The 23,055-nt window shown below is 41.7% G+C and overlaps 1 protein-coding gene across 1 annotated transcript; it reads right to left on the reverse strand.

Moving 5' to 3' along the window:
• Nucleotides 1-421: 421 nt before the first annotated feature.
• LOC124264000 (putative fungistatic metabolite) lies at nucleotides 422-7,774 on the reverse strand. Its single transcript, XM_046698722.1, has 4 exons — nucleotides 7,458-7,774; nucleotides 6,677-6,755; nucleotides 4,374-4,513; nucleotides 422-1,398 (listed from the first exon to the last, which is right to left on the reverse strand). Exons 1-4 carry the CDS (start codon nucleotides 7,668-7,670, stop codon nucleotides 1,255-1,257), a joined length of 576 nt encoding a protein of 191 aa, XP_046554678.1. The 5' UTR covers nucleotides 7,671-7,774; the 3' UTR covers nucleotides 422-1,254.
• Between the last annotated feature and the right edge of the window lie 15,281 nt (nucleotides 7,775-23,055).

Here is a 23,055-nt window from a genome sequence, read left to right on the forward strand (position 1 = left end):
TGGGCGTTAAAGTTTGTATTGCTTCCAGACCGGGTTCGATGGTGCGAACTGTTTCCGACCGTACGCTGGCGATATCGCTGAATGGTTGAAGCGGAACATCATGCTCATATCGCGTGGATCCGGCGGAAGGTTGTTTGAACGGAGTGCGGTGGATTTTGGCGGTGGAAATGGCCAGAACAAAGCCCGGAACATCGGGCTAAATCGCCGACCGTGGCGATGGTGGGCGACGGATCGGTCGTCGGCGGACGAGCATATCTGGCTCGGTTCATGGGAACGGCGAAATAAATGTTGACCGGCATACCGCCATTTCGGCTTTAAATAATACCGATTACACTTATCGGAGACTGATGCAGTCGACTACGTGGAAATTAAAGTGGGTTGGTGGCATTTCGGTTCAGAGATTCACGGCTTAAAAAGAACATACTAAGAAAGTGTAATCCCAAATATAACATATGTTGCATTTGACCGCTCTCTAAATGGCATGTAATCAAAATGAAAACAGTTTAAACTCCCGACTAAAGATAACAATATCGACACACTTAATGGTATAAGGAACTGTTATTATGTTGAAAGCAGTGCTTGAGAATATCGTTCACAGGAAACAGTTTCACGATGTACCTGAACTTGTCCTTAAATGGAACAATGTCAGGGTGTAACACACGGCACAGTGGGTGAGTGTATCTTGTCTTCACACGGGGAACAATGTCAGAGTGTAGCACACGGCACGGTGAGTGAGTGTATCTTGTCTTCACACGGAACAATGTCAGGGTGTAACACACGCTACAGTGGGTGAGTGTATCTTGTCTTCACACGGAACAATGTCAGGGTGTAACACACGCTACAGTGGGTGAGTGTATCTTGTCTTTACACGAGGAACAATGTCAGGGTGTAACAAACGGCACAGTTGGTGAGTGTATCTTGTCTTCACACGAAACAATGTCAGGGTGTAACACACGGCACAGTGGGTGAGTGTATCTTGTCTTCACACGAAACAATGTCAGGGTGTAACAGAAGGCAGAATGAGTGAGCGTATCTTGTCTGCAAGGGGAACAATATCAGGGTGTAACACACGGCACAGCGGGTGACTATATCTTGTCTTCACACGGAACAATGTGAGGGTGTAACAGGGTACAATGGAGTCCATGGAGGGAGAACAACGTTTTTCCAAGAGTAGATATTATTGTTTTCGTATGTGGATCACACCATGGCTACCATAAAACACTCCTTTATTTGTAAGGCACCCAGACAGGACCGTCAAACAACCAGATATATGGCCACCCTCCACCATCCTCCACACGTCTTGGTGTTGTCCCCTGCGCATGGCTCGTTGCACTCGTTGTCGGACACCTTCTCGGAGCCACTCTTGATCTCGTTGCCGCAGAAACAATCCCATCCAGCCTTCAAAACAAACCATGTCACTGACATATTCTCGCACGTCTTTCGTCACATTGGAGTTTTTCCTGTTTTCTAATAGATACTGGTATTTCTTCTTTTCATTACTTTGTGGTATTTTCTGGTGTCTGGTGTCTGGTGTCTAGTAAACCGACTGACACCCTTACTTCTACATAACCTTCACTGTCACTTTGTGACATACAAATGAGTGACTCCTTTTATGATGCACAGCCCGGTAGAGTTTAGGAAATACTGAGCGTTAACCTTACTTGAATAAATATTTATTGTATTCTTTCGCAGACATGGATTGAAGAATACGACATTGTAAACTTCTCATCATGGAAAACAACTACGAGCACTTGTCTGAAACACACAGACTGTTGTTTGCAGGGTATTTAAGAGACTTTATAAGAGTATAACAAACGGGAGGAGAAACTGATGTGAAAAGTATAATTATACATAAAGAAGGAAATAGGGTTCAAAAGTCTGCTATGTATGGTACTAACTAAGTAAGTATGCTATAGTCGCCTCCCACATATATCAATAACGGATGTACCAAAGGAGGAGGGGAGGACTGAGGAGAGATTAGTGCAGAAATGAGCAATGCGGGTTTTTTCTAAGTCCAAAGCGACTTATTCAAAACAGACCATGGCTTTGTGCAAATTGGTGTGCGATAATATTGTATTACAATATCGCAGACGTGAAAAATAATAACTTTAATACTGAAACTATTAAGGATTTAGCTACCATGGCGTCTTACTATCACTATAAAAAGAAACAGGTAGGAGGGGTCGTCTCAAAAGCAAAACCAAGACGGGTGTCGCAGACGGTGGTTGGGGTCGGGCTGGGGAACTAAAACATTAGCTAAAATAAGATAATCAAACAGAGATATATTCAGTACACATGAAAAAACATAAAATATATTTGAGATGACCCCTTGTGCCTGTGGGCAGCACGTACATTTCATGCCATGTGAGTCGACGGTCCGTTGTCATACCTGGCTCAGCAACCAAATTGCCATCTTTTGTCTGATCTATTGTTTTCAGCAGTTATTCGTATTTTTTCTAAGTTTTGCCCGATTTTACGGATAAACATGCTTTTCTGGATATCTTATTACAGCATGTACAGAATCCCTTCATGCAGGCATCCGAAACAGCACGCAGACAGTGGGAACACACGAAAGACCAATCAGTACTGATACAGTACGCCGACGTCTTAACAGCGGGAACCTCCTGGGAGACCTTACCGCTGACTTATCCTCACCCCTCGTCATCGGCGTGAACGTCTACAGTTTACCATACAACACCAAAACTGGCGATACAGGCAATGGAGAACTGTTCTGTTCACAGATGAGAGTCGGTACTACGTATCAACTGCAAATGGCAGAACAGGAATATGGCAACGACGTGGCCAGCGTTACTCAGACCAATGTGTTATGGAAAGAGACTCATGGGGAGGTGCAAGCATCATGGTATGGGGTGGAATAGGCTTGAACCAGAGAGTGGGTCCTGTGGTGTTCCAGAACCTTGGTCCAGGGAGAGGAGGCGGCAATACAGCGGTGCGCTACATCGACCAAGCTCTCAGACCCCACGTCATACCACATTTCGCACGTCACCGGAACAACATTTCCCAGCATGATAACACCCGGGCCCATACTGCCAGAGCTACACGGGACTTCATACAGCAAAACGGTGTCAACAGTATGCAGTGGCCAGCCCTTAGTCCTGATTTAAACCCAATTGAACATCTTTGGGATGACTGAATAATGTCATACCAAGGCCGAACACAGCTGATTTATTGCGCCAGGCCTTTCCCAGAGTGTGGTTCCAGGTGCCAATGGCCTTCATCAATCGATTGGTGCACTCCATGCATAGACGCTGTGCTGCAGTTATTGCCACTCGTGTGGTCACATTCGATACTGATGTTAAGAGTCTGAATGGACTGCAACGTCCACGTAATTTCTTAAATTGTTATTTATTGATGTGTCAAGATATTGTACACAAAAAATGGTTTTGATCCGCTTATTATCTCCATTTCTGTAATGATTTGATTACAGTGCCTATCCTGATTTTGAATTCGTACTCACGGTTCTTTTGCTGCTGAGTATATGTAAGACTGTAAAGTTTTAAAAACTAGATCAGCTAGGAATACTTGTTTCAAACACACGTATTGTTTGCAGGGGTATTTGGAAATGAATTCATAAGAGTGAAAGAAGCTAGAACAGAAACTGATGTAAAAAGTGGGTAAGTAAATAGGGTTCAAATGTTATATAAGGCACTTATTAAGTAAGTATATTCACCTCCTACCTATATCAATAACGGATGTACCAAAATATCATTGTTAGTTACACGGGTACTTGCCAGGTCGTACGAGCTGATACCGATTGAAACAGGTCGTATCATCACATACTAACAGGCAAATGGCCGAGTAACGAAATTCAATTTATTACCTTTTAGATTTTTAGGTACAAACAACGTGATAACACAATTATTCCTCAAACGTTTCTTTTCGCTAGTTTATGCCGCGGTATGGGACACAAAACGTTACGTCAGATGTGTAGCGGCAGAGGAACATTGACGATTGATATTTGAAGGGACAATAACTATTGTACGCTTAAAAATATGGTTCAAGGGACGTTAATTCAAATGATACCGCCGTTTATGACATATCTTAAAGACCGGTATATTTCCACTTCATCAAAATTGCAAATTCTTACAAATGTCCCTTAAAGAACGTTTGCTGATAATAATAGCTGAATTCCCCAATTGTGTTGGCTTTGAATGTCAAAGTTCGCAAACGGTCAAGGTCCTCCATACTGGAACAGCGTAGGACGGATTCATAAACTTTAGAGTACGACTTCATGTGCACTGGCTAATAACCAATAAAAAGTCCTCTAACATAACTAAAGGGTAATATAACGTATTATCATATTTCTCAACACTAGTAGATCTCAGATCTGAAATACAGCCCTTAATACCCACCTCAAGTCCATAGAAGGAGTATCCCTTCAGGGTGCAGTGATTTCGACACATGTCAATCGTCATAGCTGTGGTGTCCTTAATGTGTTCATTGAGAAGGAGACGAGGGGTTTTATCCTGATAGCAGCCCCTATATGCAGGACCTACAAGACAAACAGTAGACATTACTGGTTCATACAGCAGTCCCTATATACCGGACCTACAAGACAAACATTAGACATAACAGGTTCATACAGCAGCCCCTATATACAGTACCTACAAGACAAACATTAGACAATTCCTGGTTCATACAGCAGTCCCTGTACACAGGACCTATAAGACAAACATTAGACATTACTGGTTCATACAGCAGCCCCTATATACAGGACCTATAAGACAAACATTAGACATTACTGGTTCATACAGCACCCCCTATATACAGGACCTACAAGACAAACATTAGACATTACAGGTTCATACAGCAGCCATTATATACAGAACCTACAAGACAACCATTAGATATTACAGGTTCATAAAGGAGCCCCTATATACAGGACCTACAAGACAAATATCAGACATTAGTGGTGGCCACAGCAGCCCCTATTTACAGGACCTACAAGACAAACATTAGACATTACTGGTCCATACAGCAGCCCCTATTTACAGAACCTACAAGACAACCATTAGATATTACTGGTTCATAAAGGAGCCCCTATATACAGGACCTACAAGACAAACATTAGACATTAATGGTTCATACAGCAGCCCCTATATACAGGACCTACAAGACAAACATTAGACATTACTGGTTCACACAGCAGCCCCTATTTACAGGACCTACAAGGCAAACATTAGACATTACAGGTTCATACAGCAGCCCCTATATACAGGACCTACAAGACAAACATTAGACATAACTGGTTCATACAGCAGCCCCTATATACAGGACCTACAAGACAAACATTACCCATTACTGGTTCACACAGCAGCCCCTATATACAGGACCTACAAGACAAACATTACCCATTACTGGTTCACACAGCAGCCCTATATACAGGACCTACAAGACAAACATTACCCATTACTGGTTCACACAGCAGCCCCTATATACAGGACCTACAAGACAAACATTAGACATTACTGGTTCATACAGCAGCCCCTATATACAGGACCTACAAGACAACCATTAGACATTACTGGTTCATACAGCAGCCCCTATATACAGGACCTATAAGACAACCATTAGACATTGCAGGTTCACACAGCAACCCCTATATACAGGACCTACAAGGCAAACATTAGACATTACTGGTTCATACAGCAGCCCCTATGTACAGGACCTACAAGACAACCATTAGACATTACAGGTTCACACAGCAACCCCTATATACAGGACCTACAAGGCAAACATTAGACATTACTGGTTCATACAGCAGCCCCTATGTACAGGACCTACAAGACAAACATTACACATTACTGGTTCATACAGCAGCCATTATATACAGGACCTACAAGACAAACATTGGACATTAGTGGTTCATACAGCAGACATTACATACAGGACCTACAATACAATCATTAGACATTACTGGTTCATACAACAGTCCCTATGTACAGGAGCTACAAGACAAACATCAGACATTAGTGGTGGCGACAGCAGCCCCTTTATACAGGACCTACAAGACAAACATCAGACATTACTGGTGGCTACAGCAGCCCCTTTATAGAGGACCTACAAGACAAACATCAGACATTACTGGTGGCGACAGCAGCCCCTATATACAGGACCTACAAGACAAACATCAGACATTACTGGTTCATACAGCAGACCCTATATACAGGACGTACAAGACAAACATCAGACATTATGGGTGGCTACAGGAGACCCTATATACAGGACCTACAAGACAAACATCAGACCTTACTGGTTCACATAGCAGCCCTATATACAGGACCTACAAATCAAACATCAAACATTACTAGTGGCTACAGCAGCCCCTATATACATGACCTACAAGACAAACATCAGACATTACTGGTTCATACAGCAGCCCGTCATGCATACACCCGCATGGTTCACCGCAGTTGAAATCGGTAGATGCGTCAGGTCAGACCTGGCCATTGTCACATTTGTCTATATTAACTTCCCTTTTTCAATATAATTAATTTCTCCAAGTGTGAAGTTTTTTTCTTTTTTGGTTTAGTATATGTTGTATTGCCATTCAGTTTTTGAGGCACGCATGGTTGTATTTGGTGCGGCTGTAGCTAATGTGATGAGTATAGTCTACATGGAAGAAGGGCAAGGTATTTAACAATATAACCATTACCTGTGGTGGTAAGTCTTTGGGTCGAAGTGGTTGTCACCGCTGCCAAAGTGGTTGTCTCTTGTGCTTTTGCTGACGTGGTCTGCAAAATGTTACACGATTTCTAAAAACTATATTTAAAGATATGAGTGGAATTTTCTTATCAACATGATTACTAAAAGTCGTCTTGGTTTGTAAAATGTAGTTCTAAAGTCTCCCTTCCAAGAAGCGTTTCTTCTACCTAAACGTGAGCAAGTTAATGGCCAAAAATATAGTTGCCAGGCGTGATCAGTAATACCTTCACAAACGATGGCGATAACTAACTTACTCTAGTTTATTTTCGCTTTTGAGGATGGTGGGGTAGCCCTGTGGTTAAAGCGTTCGCTCGTCACGTTGAGGACCCGGGTACAATGTGTGAATCCCATTTCTGGTATCTCCCGCCGCCATATATACCTGGCTGTCTATTGAACTACCTTATCCAGATAAGCTACAGCGACTTTCTGCTTATGTTCTGTTGAAGATTCTTACCGCTGGGGCTAATTGTTGTAAAGTCCTGACATGTATTCACATGAATTAGTTTAACCATACATCGGAATAAACACGCATTATAATAACAATCACGTTGCTTATCCACCAATGCACGTGAAACACAACTTAAAGCTTTCGATCATAACGCCGAAGGCCCTGGTTCGATTACCAACATGGCGACAATGTGTGAAGCGCATTTGTGGTGTTCCCCGCCGGGATGTTGCTGGTATATTGCTAGAAGCGGCGTAAAACCACACCCACTCTACATTTACAGTACCTCATGTTTGATTTTCTCCATCATCTGCCGACACTCTGCTAGGAGGTCCTTCCACTTGTCTGCAGTGCAGCTGGCGGCGTCGGAACACGTACAGACGAAAGTTCGCGACGTCGGGGTATTCTTTGTAAGAGTAGCTTGACTCAACAATTGTCCCTGACAGTAACCCAGAGTCAGAACGTTGTAGACGGTAACAGCAGTTACAATCACATCCATCGTGTTCCCGTTTCTCTGTGATAATTAAAGTTTAAGACAATGACGTTGTTGGCAATTGCTAACAACGGAAAAGTAACAATGATGTCGTTCATAATCATCGGTAATATTGATCTGATTTTAATGGTTGTAATCAATATTGCTGCACCCTTATGCGATACACTGACATTAATAACAATGAATAAATTATTCACAGACTACAAACACACGGCTCGTTGTTGAATGGCCAATTTCAATTAAGCAATTAAGAATTCATTTATCTGTCCATCTAAAGTAAGAATAAACCTAACAGAATTGTAAATCAGGGCTGCAAAATAGCCGCTGTTCTCTCATTACCACTGGAAGAAAGTTACCAGGACAGAGTTCATCTCCCACGGTTTGATATTACAATCAGACTCTTCCAATGTTCTTAACTGCCCTTTTAAGATCCAACCGCCTTTATCGAATACCAGTATTTAGAACTAATCGTGCCAAACAATATGTTGTGCCTGTATGAAGTATTAGCATTCTGAACAGCTAAACCTTTCTATGTTTTAGAGAACATGTAACACATGTGGTCTCACGTTTGTTCAAATTGCTTCCGTTCACATATCAGTCAATGGGTATCCGGGGGAATGAAATGGACAAATTTCATAATGATCGTACTTTGAGCATACACCTTGTATATGGCGTTTAGCACCTGGTGCCATGTACTATATTGTCCAGAATTTGTTCTTTAGAACAAAGAGGAGACCCTTGATCTCAATGTCACTGATAGTGCCTTTTTGGAAATAGTCTCCCAGTACATATCCCGCAAGTGTGATTGACTCAAATTTGTCTGCTAACACTGAACTCATATTTTGCAAAATGCCACCAAAGACTTTACTGTATGGTAAATTTCAGGTTAAAACAAAGCTTTGACATTTCTATTGCATCTGTTTTATCCAAAGCCTTTTAACCATCTCTATTCAATAATGGTTAAAAACTCCATTCAAAGTAAGAATAAACTAAACAGAATTGTAGATAAGACCAGTAAAATACCCAGGACTCCCTTACCATGAATTGGAAGACGTTCACCAGGAAAGCGTTCTCTCCCACTTTTTAAAATACGAATTGATTTTTATATATAAACGATTGGGGATCTGTGCGATGGAGGTCTGGGGTGGTAACCCTCCTCTTTATTGAGCAGAACGCTTAGCAAAAGCAAAGGACTCAGCGTGTCCCCCACCCCCACCCCGGATTATTCCCCTTCTGATTGGAATGGTATCCTCCCTTCAGCTCATCATTATGGAAGAGTCTTTTAAGGGCGTGGGTATTGTTCTAATTTGACAATTGGCAGTTTCAAACTGTGTAACTAATGGCACGTGTTACTAATGGGAGAGAATCATTGGATTAGACCCTGACGTCTACGCCTGTCTTTGCGAGTACATCTCAAGTTGAATCGTCCCTCAAGTCATTGAAGACTTCAGTAAATGCTTTTTTGTTGTCAGTCCAGCACATCCATTTTAGTCATACATTAATTTTGATTATGTTGTGTCTGTTTTCGTCGACGAATACATTACAGTGAACATTTTAGCGTTCATATTTTGATGTAACTGGAGCTCTGTGGGCAGAGATCAAATGTTGTTGAAATGGAAGTAATAAAATGATTATCAAAGTACCTTTTATAAGTTTATATGTGTGTTATATGTGTTAAGTGTATATATTCCTTCAGCTTTGTAAATATATTCTGCACTGCCATTATTCACAAATCAGATGTAAATGAAATTTATATTGGTGAAAGCCTCATAAGTGTGCCGAATCCATCTGTTTCTTTTAAACACATATGCATTAAACATATAAACCTCGAAGCGGTCTTTTGTGACGTCATCCGGTTGTATATTTATAACTACTTCAACACAGCGTGGACCGTAAAGATCAGGATAAGAGTCGATCTTCAGCAACCCATGCTTATCGTAAGAGGCGACTAAGGGGATCGGGTTGTCAGGCTCGCTGACGTTGTTGACAAATGCAATTGTATCCCCATTGCGTCAATCTATGCGCATGCTGCTGAATTCTGTACCAGATTCAGTTATTTAGAGACCGATGCCATATAGCTAGAATATTGCTCAGTGCGGCGTAAAACAACAAACAAACAAACAGATACAGCGTGATGCTATTAGTCACAACACAGCAACATCTCTTGTCATGATACACCAGCACCAGCATGTTTGGAACTTGTATCTTATTTCTGAATGCTACTGTTATCCACTGATGGTGCCATATTAGAACTACAATGGAATGACAGTATTTCTCTACTCAGTCGTTGCAGCGTTCCATAATGCACGCACGAAATATAATACACGTTTTCCGTTCTAGAAGTCATTGAAAAGAATTATGTATGTTCTGTAGTCACTTGTGAATTGAACTAATTGAAAGGATCATCTGATTAATGATTATCCAAGAAATTATGTTCATCTATTAATTAGACGTCGCTTCCTGTTGTTGAAAACATTTTGTCTCGAATATACGCCTATGAAGACGTTTAGATAATGGCGATATTGCGCAGTATTACATATGAATAATTCCTATAAACAGTGTGGTGTAAGTGTCGGCTGGTAGATATATTTTATTCAGTAGTGTTGCCCAGAGACCTACAGTACAATGACAATTGCATCTAGATGCACGTGGTGCTAGTAAAATATTCAGTTTCTATTTGACACCGAATGAATTTGTCAGATAAACAATTATATTGATTTCACAATATCTTTATTTTTTGGATTTATAAGATTCATCCATTACAGTTTTTACTGACTTGAAAAATAATTACTAAATGATATTGGTAAAATATTCATCACTTGGCCGTACATTCATGACACTTCAAGGAGTGAAAAGAGATTGAGTGGCATTTTAGAAGTTGAGTGGGCGTACAATATATAACAAGTTTTATGGATAACAACTTCTTTATTTTCGTGAGTGCGACGTTTCGATACAGATTCTTGTACCGTTGTCAAGCAAAGAGTGATACATGAAGTGTAGGAGCTGCATATATATACTGTATATAACAATGAAACAACATAATAGACAAAGGAAACAACATAATTGCCATGATTGGCTAAGCAGTAAGCTGATGAAGCCAGTAAATTACATAAAGGATAGTGAGTGGAAGCCAGAGATGTAGTTACAATGAGATGTTTATACAATGGATGCGATGTTTATACAATAGACTGGGCTTGGTGGAGAGTGGATCATAAGCAGATGGAATGAAGTATCCTTGGTCACGGTTGATGGTAGGCTTGTGGCGTTTGATGTGAATGGCTTCTGTGAGCTTGCGTTTAGTGAAGTCCGTTTGGTTGTTGGCGAGAATGGTGATGTCGGACCACTCTATTTGATGATTAGGGTTGGCTTTGATGTGGTCAGAGATAGCTGATTTGGTGTCGGAATTAGCAACAGAGGTGCGATGTTCTTTGACTCGGGTGTTGATGGGTCGGGATGTTTCACCTATGTAGCATTGTCCACAATCACAGTCTATTTTGTAAATAACACATTTCGGGTTGTTGTTGTTGACGGTGGGTTGTTTTCTTCCGTTGGCATGGAGGAGGTTGTTGAGGCTGGAGGACGCTGAGAAGGTAGTGTCTATTCCTGCCTGTTGTTTCAGGAGTCGGCTGATTTGGTGTGATGGTTTACCAATGTAGGGAATGGATATCTTGATGGGGGCTGATTCTGGTTTAGACCTTTTGGCAGGAGGTGAAAGCGTTGCTTCGATGGTTCTGTTGACTATTTCAGGTGGGTAGTGGTTGCGTTCCACAAAGACTTTCCTCAGGTGTTCAATTTCTTCCTGTAGGTTTGTTGAGCAGATGTTTTTGGCTCTTCTGGTCAATGTAGAGATGACGCCGGTCTTGACTTTAGGTGGGTGGTTGGAGTTGTAGTGGATGTATTGATCCGTATGAGTTGGTTTTCTGTACACGGAGGTCTGGAGTTGGTTGCAGGAGGTGCGGGACACAAGGACATCAAGGAAAGGTAGTTGGTTGTTCTGCTCTGTTTCAATGGTGAATTTGATGCGGGGATGTTGGCTGTTGAGATGGGCGAGGAGCTGCTTTGGATCTTGCTGAGGTTGGAGGACGACGAAGGTGTCATCCACTTTGCGGTACCAGCAGGACGGTTTGAAGGGTGCAGTTTCTAGGGCCTTCTCTTCCAGGTCGGCCATGTAAATTTCTGTTAGGATGGGGGATAGTGGGGAGCCCATGGGAAGTCCGTGGATTTGCTCATAGATGGCATCGCCCCAGGTGAAGTAGGTGGAGTTGATGCAGGCGGAGGTGAGGCTGATGATAGAGTCGGTAGAGAGACTGGTGTTGAGGGGTTGTTGGAGGTTGTCAATTCTGTGACGTAGTGCTTGAAGGGCTTCATCCCGTGGTACATTGGTGAATAGGTCCACAACGTCGTAGCTGATGATTGGACCTGGGTTGGTGATGTCACGGATCTTGGAGCAGAAGTCAGTTGAATCATTGATGAAGGAGTTGGCAGATTTACCTAATGGGGAGAGTACCTAATGGGGAGAGCACCTCTGTTGCTAATTCCGGCTATCTCTGACCACATCAAAGCCAACCCCAATCATCAAATAGAGTGGTCCGACATCACCATTCTCGCCAACAACCAAACGGACTTCACTAAACGCAAGCTCACAGAAGCCATTCACATCAAACGCCACAAGCCTACCATCAACCGTGACCAAGGATACTTCATTCCATCTGCTTATGATCCACTCCTCCACCAAGCCCAGTCTATTGTATAAACATCGCATCCATTGTATAAACATCTCATTGTAACTACATCTCTGGCTTCCACTCACTATCCTTTATGTAATTACTGGCTTCATCAGCTTACTGCTTAGCCAATCATGGCAATTATGTTGTTTCCTTTGTCTATTATGTTGTTTCATTGTTATATACAGTATATATATGCAGCTCCTACACTTCATGTATCACTCTTGCTTGACAACGGTACAAGAATCTGTATCGAAACGTCGCACTCACGAAAATAAAGAAGTTGTTATCCATAAAACTTGTTATAAACTGTGTAATAGTTTCCTCGTTAAAACATATCCCTGCGACACCGTCGCATGGCGGGAGTAGTGTTGTGCGACGTCCAAAATACTTCTTTATCTTGCTTATGTAAGTTGTATAATGAAGCATACGGATTTATGGAACTTCTTGATTATTGCATAAGCTTAACTTATGATTATTACATAGAGCGACGTTTCTGTGCAGATCCTTCCACCGTTAAGTCGCATGCTTCATTATTGTCTCATCAATTTGTAGAGCGACGTTTCCGTAGGGAGTAGGGTCGCTGGGTTGGTGGATAGGTGGGTGGGTAGGTGGATAGGTCGGTGGGTAGGCGGGTAGGTGGATAGATAGGTAGGTGGGTCGCTGGGTAGGAAGGCAGGTAGGTGGGTCGGTGGGTAGGTGGATAGATAGGTAGGTGGGTAGGCGGGTAGGTGGATAGATAGGTAGGTCGGTCGGTGGGTCGGTGGGTAGGTTGATAGATAGGTGGATGGGTAGGTGGATAGGTCGGTGGGTTGGCGGGTAGGTGGATAGATAGGTAGGTGGGTCGGTGGGTAGGCAGGCAGGTAGGTGGGTAGGTAGGTTGGTCGGTGGGTGGGTAGGAGGGTAGGTGGGGCGGTGGGTAGGCAGAAGGTGGGTAGGTCGGTGGGTGGGTAGAAGGGTACGTAGGTGGTAGGCAGGTAGGTAGGTAGGTACCCTTCAACTCGGGTAGATATACGTAGATAGTCTATTCATATTCTGGCTGTAGATATCAAGACATACATAGTTGTGCATATTAGACTAACAAGCCTGGGTCCCGATCCACAAAGTGTTCGTAACGTTACGAACTGTCGTAACTCTATCAGAGGCTTGCTTTTCATAAACCTAGAAACATTAATGTCGTGATCCTCTGCAAGGATGTGTTTTAACTTTCTTGTGGAAAGGTGTTCATTTCTAGCAAATAGCCGGCGAATGACATCGCTGATGACCCTGATGTCAAAAGAATCTAACTTTGGATGCCTACCTTTTTGTACAAGGTTTTGTTTATTGGTTGTTGGTTTATTTTTCACAATTTTTAGCACGATGTTCTTTTTCATGCCAAGAGCAAAAGTTGTACGTTTCATGTAATCCGACACCTTATAAATCGGTTTGCTACGTTTGCGCTCTTTTTAAAAAAAATGCAACACATTTCTAATTAAACGTTTAGCATCTTCTGAATAAGCTTTCATAGAAGTAGTCAATGTGAATGATCCAAACGGTCTATCACTGTGCAGTGCACAGGTAACTATCATAAACTGCACATGCATTTACCTTATGACCAAACACTGCCGCTGTTACAGGTAATTGGCTCCCTCCCTCTGCAAGCAGTCTGCGTTCTGCTGTTTATTTTGTTGACAGTTACATAGACAGATTCCTTAATACAAATGCATAAAATCGGTGATTTACAATGTGATTAGGTTGTCTGACAAAACATCCACTTGCACAGTTTGAGATCGATTGGATCATTGGATGAAGAGATATTTACAAAAAACCGGGTCCACATGCATTTCATGCCAAACTATAAAAGCGTTCGCTTGTCACGTTCAATTCCCCACACGGGTACAGTGATGTTGCTGAAATATTGCTAAAAGCGGCGTAAAACTAAACTCACTCACTCACTTTAGGTTCAAGGAAATGACCACATACCAATCACCACTGTCGCTACTTTTCTGGTGAGAGAAGGTGGGAAATACTTAAAATCAAGCAACAGGATGTAAACACTAAACAGACAAAACATAGGTGCTCATGATTTATCAGGCTTGTACATTTGTCAGTACGTACGTGGCAGCAGACAGTTTTGTCAGTTGTTTGGTCTTTAAGTACTCAGCATCTGTCCCTCAGGGGACAACATAACCATCGGTAGGGGCGTAGCTAACTTTATAAACAAAAGCCCGGGTTTACACGTAGTTGTTGGTAAAAGGGTTAGGCAGGCCCGCCATACTATCTAAATATAAAACTTTCCGGCCTATCGGACTTATCAAAAAATGGCTTGCTTCGCGCCTGGTCGGCGTGGTATTACATGAAGCTTTAAAGCTTTTATCATGCTCCATAATTTATACAAAGGACCACTAGCCTTATAATACCTGTGTTTTAATTGCATCATCGAAAAAATACTGAGCTTTCTTTGAAGTGAAAAATATCTTCACGCAATATTCACTTGTTGAAAACCCAAAACATTCCTCTTCGTAGACCCTAGTCATCAAATGAGTCTTCGAAAACGCGAAAAGGATATATCAATGCCTTTGTTTGCATAATTAAAGGCCTATACCTCTACCTCCACACAATATTATAGACATAGGAAAAATCATCTAGCTATACATGTGCATTCTCCAGTACGATTAAGTCACTATGGTGGCTCATTCGGGCCATCGCCTTATCGCCCTGAAAAAATCTAGGCGACATCACGACAAAGCGATAGTACGACACGATATTGCGATATGGCGACACGATATAGCGATATTGCGATACAGACAGAAACGAAATAGCGATATCACGACACGACATGGCGAAAACAAGACACGATATGTCGATAACGCAACACGAAATGGCAACAACTCAATCGCAATACGCCGTATAGCCATATCGCATTACTGTATTGCAATATCGCCAAATCGGCTTACATCATATCGCCATTTCGTGTCGTGTTATCGCCATATCGTGTCGTGTTGTCGCCATATCGTATCGTGTTATCGCCATATCGTGTCGTGTTATCGCAAAATCGTGTTGCGTTATCACCATATCGTGTTGCCTTATCACCATATCGTGTCGTGTTATCGTCCTATCGTGTCGTGTTATCGCCATATCGTGTCGTGTTATCGCCATATCGTGTTTCGTTATCACCATATCGTGTCGTGTTATCGTCCTATCGTGTCCTGTCATCGCTATATCGTGTCGTGTCATCGCAATATCGTGTTGTGTTATCGCCATATCGTGTCGTGTTATCGCCATATCGTGTCGTGTTATCGCCATATCGTGTCGTGTTATCGCTATATCGTGTCGTGTTATCGCCATATCGTGTTGCGTTATCACCATATCGTGTTGCGTTATCACCATATCGTGTCGTGTTATCGTCCTATCGTGTCGTGTTATCGCTATATCGTGTCGTGTTATCGCAATATCGTGTCGTGTCATCGCAATATCGTGTTGCGTTATCGCCATATCGTGTCGTGTTATCGCCATATCGTGTTGCGTTATCACCATATCGTGTCGTGTTATCGTCCCATCGTGTCGTGTTATCGCTATATCGTGTGAATGTTACAAAGTTAATCCATTGAAAAATGCATGAAAATGTGGTTTACCTGTACCGTTAGAATATAAATCCATAAACAATCATAAATTGGTAAACGTTGGATCCATGCAACACATTCTAATCATCAGAGGCAACTGATGGTTACTGAGACACACAGAATATTGCTGAATACGGCGTAAAACAATAACAAAGAAATCATAATGTTTTCACTGTTGTCCCTAACTAGTGAAAATGATATCTTTGTTCTGGAAAGGGAAATGTGTGTCGTATTAATTAAATCACTGTTGGTTTGTTTTAACATCAACTATCTTATCTTGAATAAAACAAATTACAGCTATATCGGTCTATTTTCGCACGCTACATTTCGAGAAGACGTTGGGTTAAATAGCAAATAAGAAAGAACACACACTGTAGAAATCTGAATTATCCCGAAGAGGTAATGGACAGAGTCAGCTGCTAGTGCTGTATACTGCTTTTTTCCATCCTCCACCACAAATTGGGCTGACATCACCAGCACAACGTTTACGGCAGTTGTCATCATCTTTCTTCTGGTACCCGTTTTTGATGACGTCACCACAAAAACACTCGGTTGAGTCATGTTGCGTAAACATATTGGATAAAACACAGGGAAAGATCATGATATTACTACATAAACAAGAAAATACATATTCCTGTGTAATAACACAACGTACACGAGGAGGGAAGTCGCCATGTTTTGTAGTATTCCTCAGATCTGTTTGAGACCTGATTGAATATGGATGGCAAGTTTAACCTCTTGTCAATGGGACAACATTTCATACCATATACAATCTACGTGTCTCCAATGATAACAATGAATTGCAAAATAACCCAAAATGTGAAATAGTCCATTAAACGCCACTACATCTTAGGAGCTTGTTTAAGTATTTATTGAAGGCATAATGTGTTCTTTTTATCCCTGGTTTAAGGGACCGTTCATAATGTATCGCTAGGGGTGATGATTATGATTTTAAGGGGGGAAGGGGGTGGCTCACCCATTTTGGTCTGGGGAGGTAAGGGGTCATCAATTCTGTACACATGAACTAGGAGTGGGGGGTTGGCGTTGGGGGTTAAGCAATTTTGTACATGCCAATATTTAAAAAAATATGCCTAAAAATTATGGGAAGAGTGATGGGGTCATTGATTTTGTACATGACTAGCAGGGTGGTGTCATTTACATTGTGCATAAATTCACATTGTACCTGTTTCTCCATAAGAATAATCATCACCCTCATCCCTCACCCCTCACCCACCCCCCCCACCCACCACCCACCCCTACGGTCCTTAACATTGCAAGAAACCATTCATCTTCAAATTCAGATATTTCACATCAGCTGTGAAGCTGTCTGACAACAACGACATGTTGTTAGTACACGTATCAGGTATACACTACATCAGGTATTGTTGGGTACAGGGTATTCGTTGTCACGCACCGTATTGTTATTTCATAGACTTTTCCCGATTTTCAGCTATTTGACATTTCATCGTTCTCAATTGGAAACAACAGGAGAGAAGACTTTGGCTCTCTGCCCAGCGCATTAAACATATATATGATTGTTTAGTTGTGATAACAAAATAAACTACTGACCTCCACACCAAAGTAGGATAAACTTTCGGTATGTCGACAGTGCTGCATACAGAGTCCTAGTGTCATTTCATTGTCAACTCTCTTGGCGTATGGCAGTAGTCGGTCCCTCTTGGCGCGAAAGCAGCCTTCGTAACGGTGGGTCACTGATGGAAACTGAAAGGAGAGACAGTTATTCTTATACTGACCTTTATGATTTTTTAGAAAATATTATTAGAAAATACCTGTAAAATTATAATAATGCAGCTATATGCAGGCGGTCTGTAAATCATCAACCACATCCAGTGATCAACATCATGAACCTCAATCGACGCCATTGGGACACGATGACATGTCAGCGAGCCTGACCACCCGATCCCGCTAGTCGTCACTTACGACACGCTTGGGTTACTGAAGACTAATTATAATCCAGATCTTCACAGATTATATAAAATTATGAACACAGAAAATAATGGTTGCTTTACTATGTTAGTTCCGTTGTGTTTAATTGTTGACGAAGCGATTACGAGCAGTGTGATGTTACGAAATTTGTTCTTATAGGTTTCATGTTATACTAACATGTTGTACCTGCCTGGTTGTAATGTTGTAGTGGTCAGGTGGTGATAACGATTATTTTAAAGTCTGATGTACTTCCCTGGTTGTAATGTTGTAGTGCTCAGGTGGTGATAACGATTATTTTAAAGTCTGATGTACTTCCCTGGTTGTAATGTTGTAGTGGTCAGGTGGTGATAACGATTATTTTAAAGACTGTTTTACCTGCCTGGTTGTAATGTTGTAGTGGTCAGGTAGTGATAACGATTATTTTAAAGACTGTTTTACCTGCCTGGTTGTAATGTTGTAGTGGTCAGGTAGTGATAACGATTATTTTAAAGTCTGATGTACTTCCCTGGTTGTAATGTTGTATTGGTCAGGTGGTGATAACGATTATTTTAAAGACGGTTTTACCTGCCTGGTTGTAATGTTGTAGTGGTCAGGTGGTGATAACGATTATTTTAAAGTCTGTTGTACCTGCCTGGTTGTAATCTTGTAGTGGTCAGGTGGTGATAACGATTATTTTAAAGTCTGATGTACTTCCCTGGTTGTAATGTTGTAGTGGTAATGTTGATGATTACAGAATCTCGTGTAGATGGTGTGACTTAATCCTGTCGTGGTCAGGTGGTGATAACGATTATTTCAAAGACTGTTGTACCTGCCTGGTTGTAATGTTGTAGTGGTAATGTTGATGATTACAGAATCTCGTGTTGATGGTGTGACTTAATCCTGTCGTGGTCAGGTGGTGATAAGGATTATTTTAAAGGCTGTTGTACCTGCCTTGTTGTAATGTTGTAGTGGTCAGGTGGTGATAAGGATTATTTTAAAGGCTGTTGTACCTGCCTTGTTGTAATATTGTAGTGGTGATAACGATTATTTTAAAGTCTGTTGTACCTGGCTGGTGGTAATATTGTAGTATCAGGTGGTGATAAGGATTATTTTAAAGTCTGTTGTACCTGCCTGGTTGTAATGTTGTAGTGGTCAGGTGGTGATAAGGATTATTTTAAAGACTGTTGTACCTGCCTGGTTGTAATGTTGTAGTGGTCAGGTGGTGATAATGATTATTTTAAAGTCTGTTGTACCTGCCTGGTGGTAATGTTGTAGTGGTCAGTTGGTGATAACGATTATGTTAAAGTCTGTTGTACCTGCCTGGTTGTAATATTGTAGTGGTCAGGTGGTGATAACGAATATTTTAAAGACTGTTGTACCTGCCTGGTTGTAATGTTGTAGTGGTGAGGTGGTGATAAGGACTATTTTAAAGCCTGATGTACCTGCCTGGTTGTAGCGTTGTAGTGGTCAAGTGGTGATAACGACTATTTTAAAGACGATTGTACCTGCCTGGTTGTAATATTGTAGTGGTCAGGTGGTGATAACGATTATTTTAAAGACTCTGTTGTATCTGGCAGGAAATAATGTTGTAGTGGTCAGGTGGTGATAAGGATTATTTTAAAGTCTGTTGTACCTGCCTGCTTGTAATGTTGTAGTGGTCAGGTGGTGATAAGGATTATTTTAAAGTCTGTTGTACTTGCCTGCTTGTAATGTTGTAGTGGTCAGCTGGCGATAAGGATTATTTTAAAGACGGTTGTACCTGCCTGGTTGAAATGTGTAGTGGTCAGGTGGCGATAAGGATTATTTTAAAGTCTGTTGTACTTGCCTGCTTGTAATGTTGTAGTGGTCAGGTGGCGATAAGGATTATTTTAAAGCCTGTTGTACCTGCCTGGTTGTAATGTTGTAGTGGTCAGGTGGTGATAACGATTATTTCAAAGACTGTTGTACCTGCCTGGTTGTAATGTTGTAGTGGTAATGTTGATGATTACAGAATCTCGTGTAGATGGTGTGACTTAATCCTGTCGTGGTCAGGTGGTGATAACGATTATTTTAAATACTGTTGTACCTGCCTGGTTGTAATGTTGTAGTGGTCAAGTGCTGATAAGGATTATTTTAAAGACTGTTGTACCTGCCTTGTTGTAATATTGTAGTGGTGATAACGATTATTTTAAAGTCTGTTGTACCTGGCTGGTGGTAATATTGTAGTATCAGGTGGTGATAAGGATTATTTTAAAGTCTGTTGTACCTGCCAGGTTGTAATGTTGTAGTGGTCAGGTGGTGATAAGGATTATTTTAAAGTCTGTTGTACCTGCCTGGTTGTAATATTGTAGTGGTCAGGTGGTGGTAACGATTATTTTAAAGTCTGTTGTACCTGCCTGGTTGTAATGTTGTATTGGTCAGGTGGTGATAAGGATTATTTTAAAGACTGTTGTACCTGCCTGGTTGTAATGTTGTAGTGGTCAGGTGGTTATAACGATTATTTTAAAGTCTGTTGTACCTGCCTGGTGGTAATGTTGTAGTGGTCAGTTGGTGATAACGATTATGTTAAAGTCTGTTGTACCTGCCTGGTTGTAATATTGTAGTGGTCAGGTGGTGATAACGAATATTTTAAAGACTGTTGTACCTGCCTGGTTGTAATGTTGTAGTGGTGAGGTGGTGATAAGGACTATTTTAAAGCCTGATGTACCTGCCTGGTTGTAGCGTTGTAGTGGTCAAGTGGTGATGGTTGTAGCGTTGTAGTGGTCAAGTGGTGATAACGACTATTTAAAGACGATTGTACCTGCCTGGTTGTAATATTGTAGTGGTCAGGTGGTGATAACGATTATTTTAAAGACTCTGTTGTATCTGGCAGGAAATAATGTTGTAGTGGTCAGGTGGTGATAAGGATTATTTTAAAGTCTGTTGTACTTGCCTGCTTGTAATGTTGTAGTGGTGAGGTGGCGATAAGGATTATTTTAAAGACGGTTGTACCTGCCTGGTTGATATGTGTAGTGGTCAGGTTGTGATAAGGATTATTTTAAAGTCTGTTGTACTTGCCTGCTTGTAATGTTGTAGTGGTCAGGTGGCGATAAGGATTATTTTAAAGCCTGTTGTACCTGCCAGGTTGTAATGTTGTAGTGGTCAGGTAGTGATAAGGATTATTTTAAAGACGGTTGTACCTGCCTGGTTGAAATGTTGTAGTGGTAATGTTGATGATTACAGAATCTCGTGTAGATGGTGTGACTTAATCCTGTCGTGGTCAGGTGGTGATAACGATTATTTTAAATACTGTTGTACCTGCCTGGTTGTAATGTTGTAGTGGTCAAGTGGTGATAAGGATTATTTTAAGGACTGTTGTACCTGCCTTGTTGTAATATCTCAGTGGTGATAAGGATTATTTTAAAGTCTGTTGTACCTGCCTGGTTGTAATGTTGTATTGGTCAGGTGGTGATAAGGATTATTTTAAAGACGGTTGTACCTGCCTGGTTGAAATGTGTAGTGGTCAGGTTGTGATAAGGATTATTTTAAAGTCTGTTGTACTTGCCTGCTTGTAATGTTGTAGTGGTCAGGTGGCGATAAGGATTATTTTAAAGCCTGTTGTACCTGCCTGGTTGTAATGTTGTAGTGGTCAGGTGGTGATAAGGATTATTTTAAAGACGGTTGTACCTGCCTGGTTGAAATGTGTAGTGGTCAGGTTGTGATAAGGATTATTTTAAAGACTGTTGTACCTGCCAGGTTGTAATGTTGCAGTGGTCAGGTGGTGATAAGGATTATTTTAAAGTCTGTTGTACCTGCCTGGTTGAAATGTGTAGTGGTCAGGTGGTGATAACGATTATTTTAAAGACTGTTGTACCTGCCTGGTTGTAATGTTGTAGTGGTAATGTTGATGATTACAGAATCTCGTGTAGATGGTGTGACTTAATCCTGTCGTGGTCAGGTGGTGATAACGATTATTTTAAAGACTGTTGTACCTGCCAGGTTGTAATATTGCAGTGGTCAGGTGGTGATAAGGATTATTTTAAAGTCTGTTGTACCTGCCTGCTTGTAATGTTGTAGTGGTCAGGTGGTGATAAGGATTATTTTAAAGTCTGTTGTACCTGCCTGGTTGAAATGTGTAGTGGTCAGGTGGTGATAAGGATTATTTTAAAGACTGTTGTACCTGCCTGGTTGTAATGTTGTAGTGGTCAGTTGGTGATTGTTGTGGAATTCACGTTTGACATGTTTGTTTGATTTTTCGTCGTAACTAATTTGTGTGGATATATTTGCTTATTTGTATTTTACCTGTAGTTTTTGGGGTAGTGATTGTTGTTGACGTGGTAGACGGCGTTGCGTTAGCAGCTGCAGGAGCGGTGATGGCTAGTAGTTTCAGTCAGTGTGGGGGTTGTGGTAGGCGTTGTGGTAGTAGTAGTAGCAGCAGGCCTTAAGGTATTTATGGTGAACATTGTAGTGATAATAGAAGCAAGGGTTGTTGTTAAAGAAGTCGCAAGGGTTGTGATGGAAGTAGTTTCAGCCGTAGTGGTGGTAGAGGTAGGCGTTCTGGTGGTAGTTGTGGTAGGCCTGATGGGTGTAGTACTCGCAGGGTTGTGGTGGTAGTTGTAGTAGGCGTTGTGGTCGGCATTGTAGTGTTTGACTGAGCAAGCGTTGTGGTTGTAGTAGTCGTTGGTGTTGTACGTGTGGTATTAGTATCAGCCGTTGTGGTGGAAGTAGTTGCAGCCGTTGTGGTGGGAGTAATTGCAGTCGTAATGGTGGTAGAAGTTACGGGCACTTTGATGGTAGTTGTAGAGCTAAGTGTTTTGGCGGTAGTAGTCGCAGGAGCTGTGGAGGTAGTTGTCGACGTTGTGGAGGTCGTTGTCGACGTTGTGGTGGTAGTAGTCGCAGGAGCTGTGGAGGTAGTTGTCGACGTTGTGGTGGTAGTTGTCGACGTTGTGGTGGTAGTTGTGGATGTCGCTGTGGGGGTAGTTGCAGTAGTTGGGAAGGCCACCATTTGAAGACAGATATACGCCCTCCCTGCCTCCACGGGAACACAGGTGTCATATTCCCCACACGTGTGACGCCCACAGATCCCCTCGGGTAGCTTCTGACAATGGAAAATGTTTGTCACATGAAGAAATTCCGTTCAAGTGACCGTGAAACTGCCGTGAAGGTATTTTATGTAAAGTC

The sequence above is a fragment of the Haliotis rubra genome, unplaced genomic scaffold (genome assembly GCF_003918875.1).
Source record: "Haliotis rubra isolate DU_JTF1 unplaced genomic scaffold, ASM391887v1 Scf900, whole genome shotgun sequence".
Taxonomy (NCBI): domain Eukaryota; kingdom Metazoa; phylum Mollusca; class Gastropoda; order Lepetellida; family Haliotidae; genus Haliotis; species Haliotis rubra.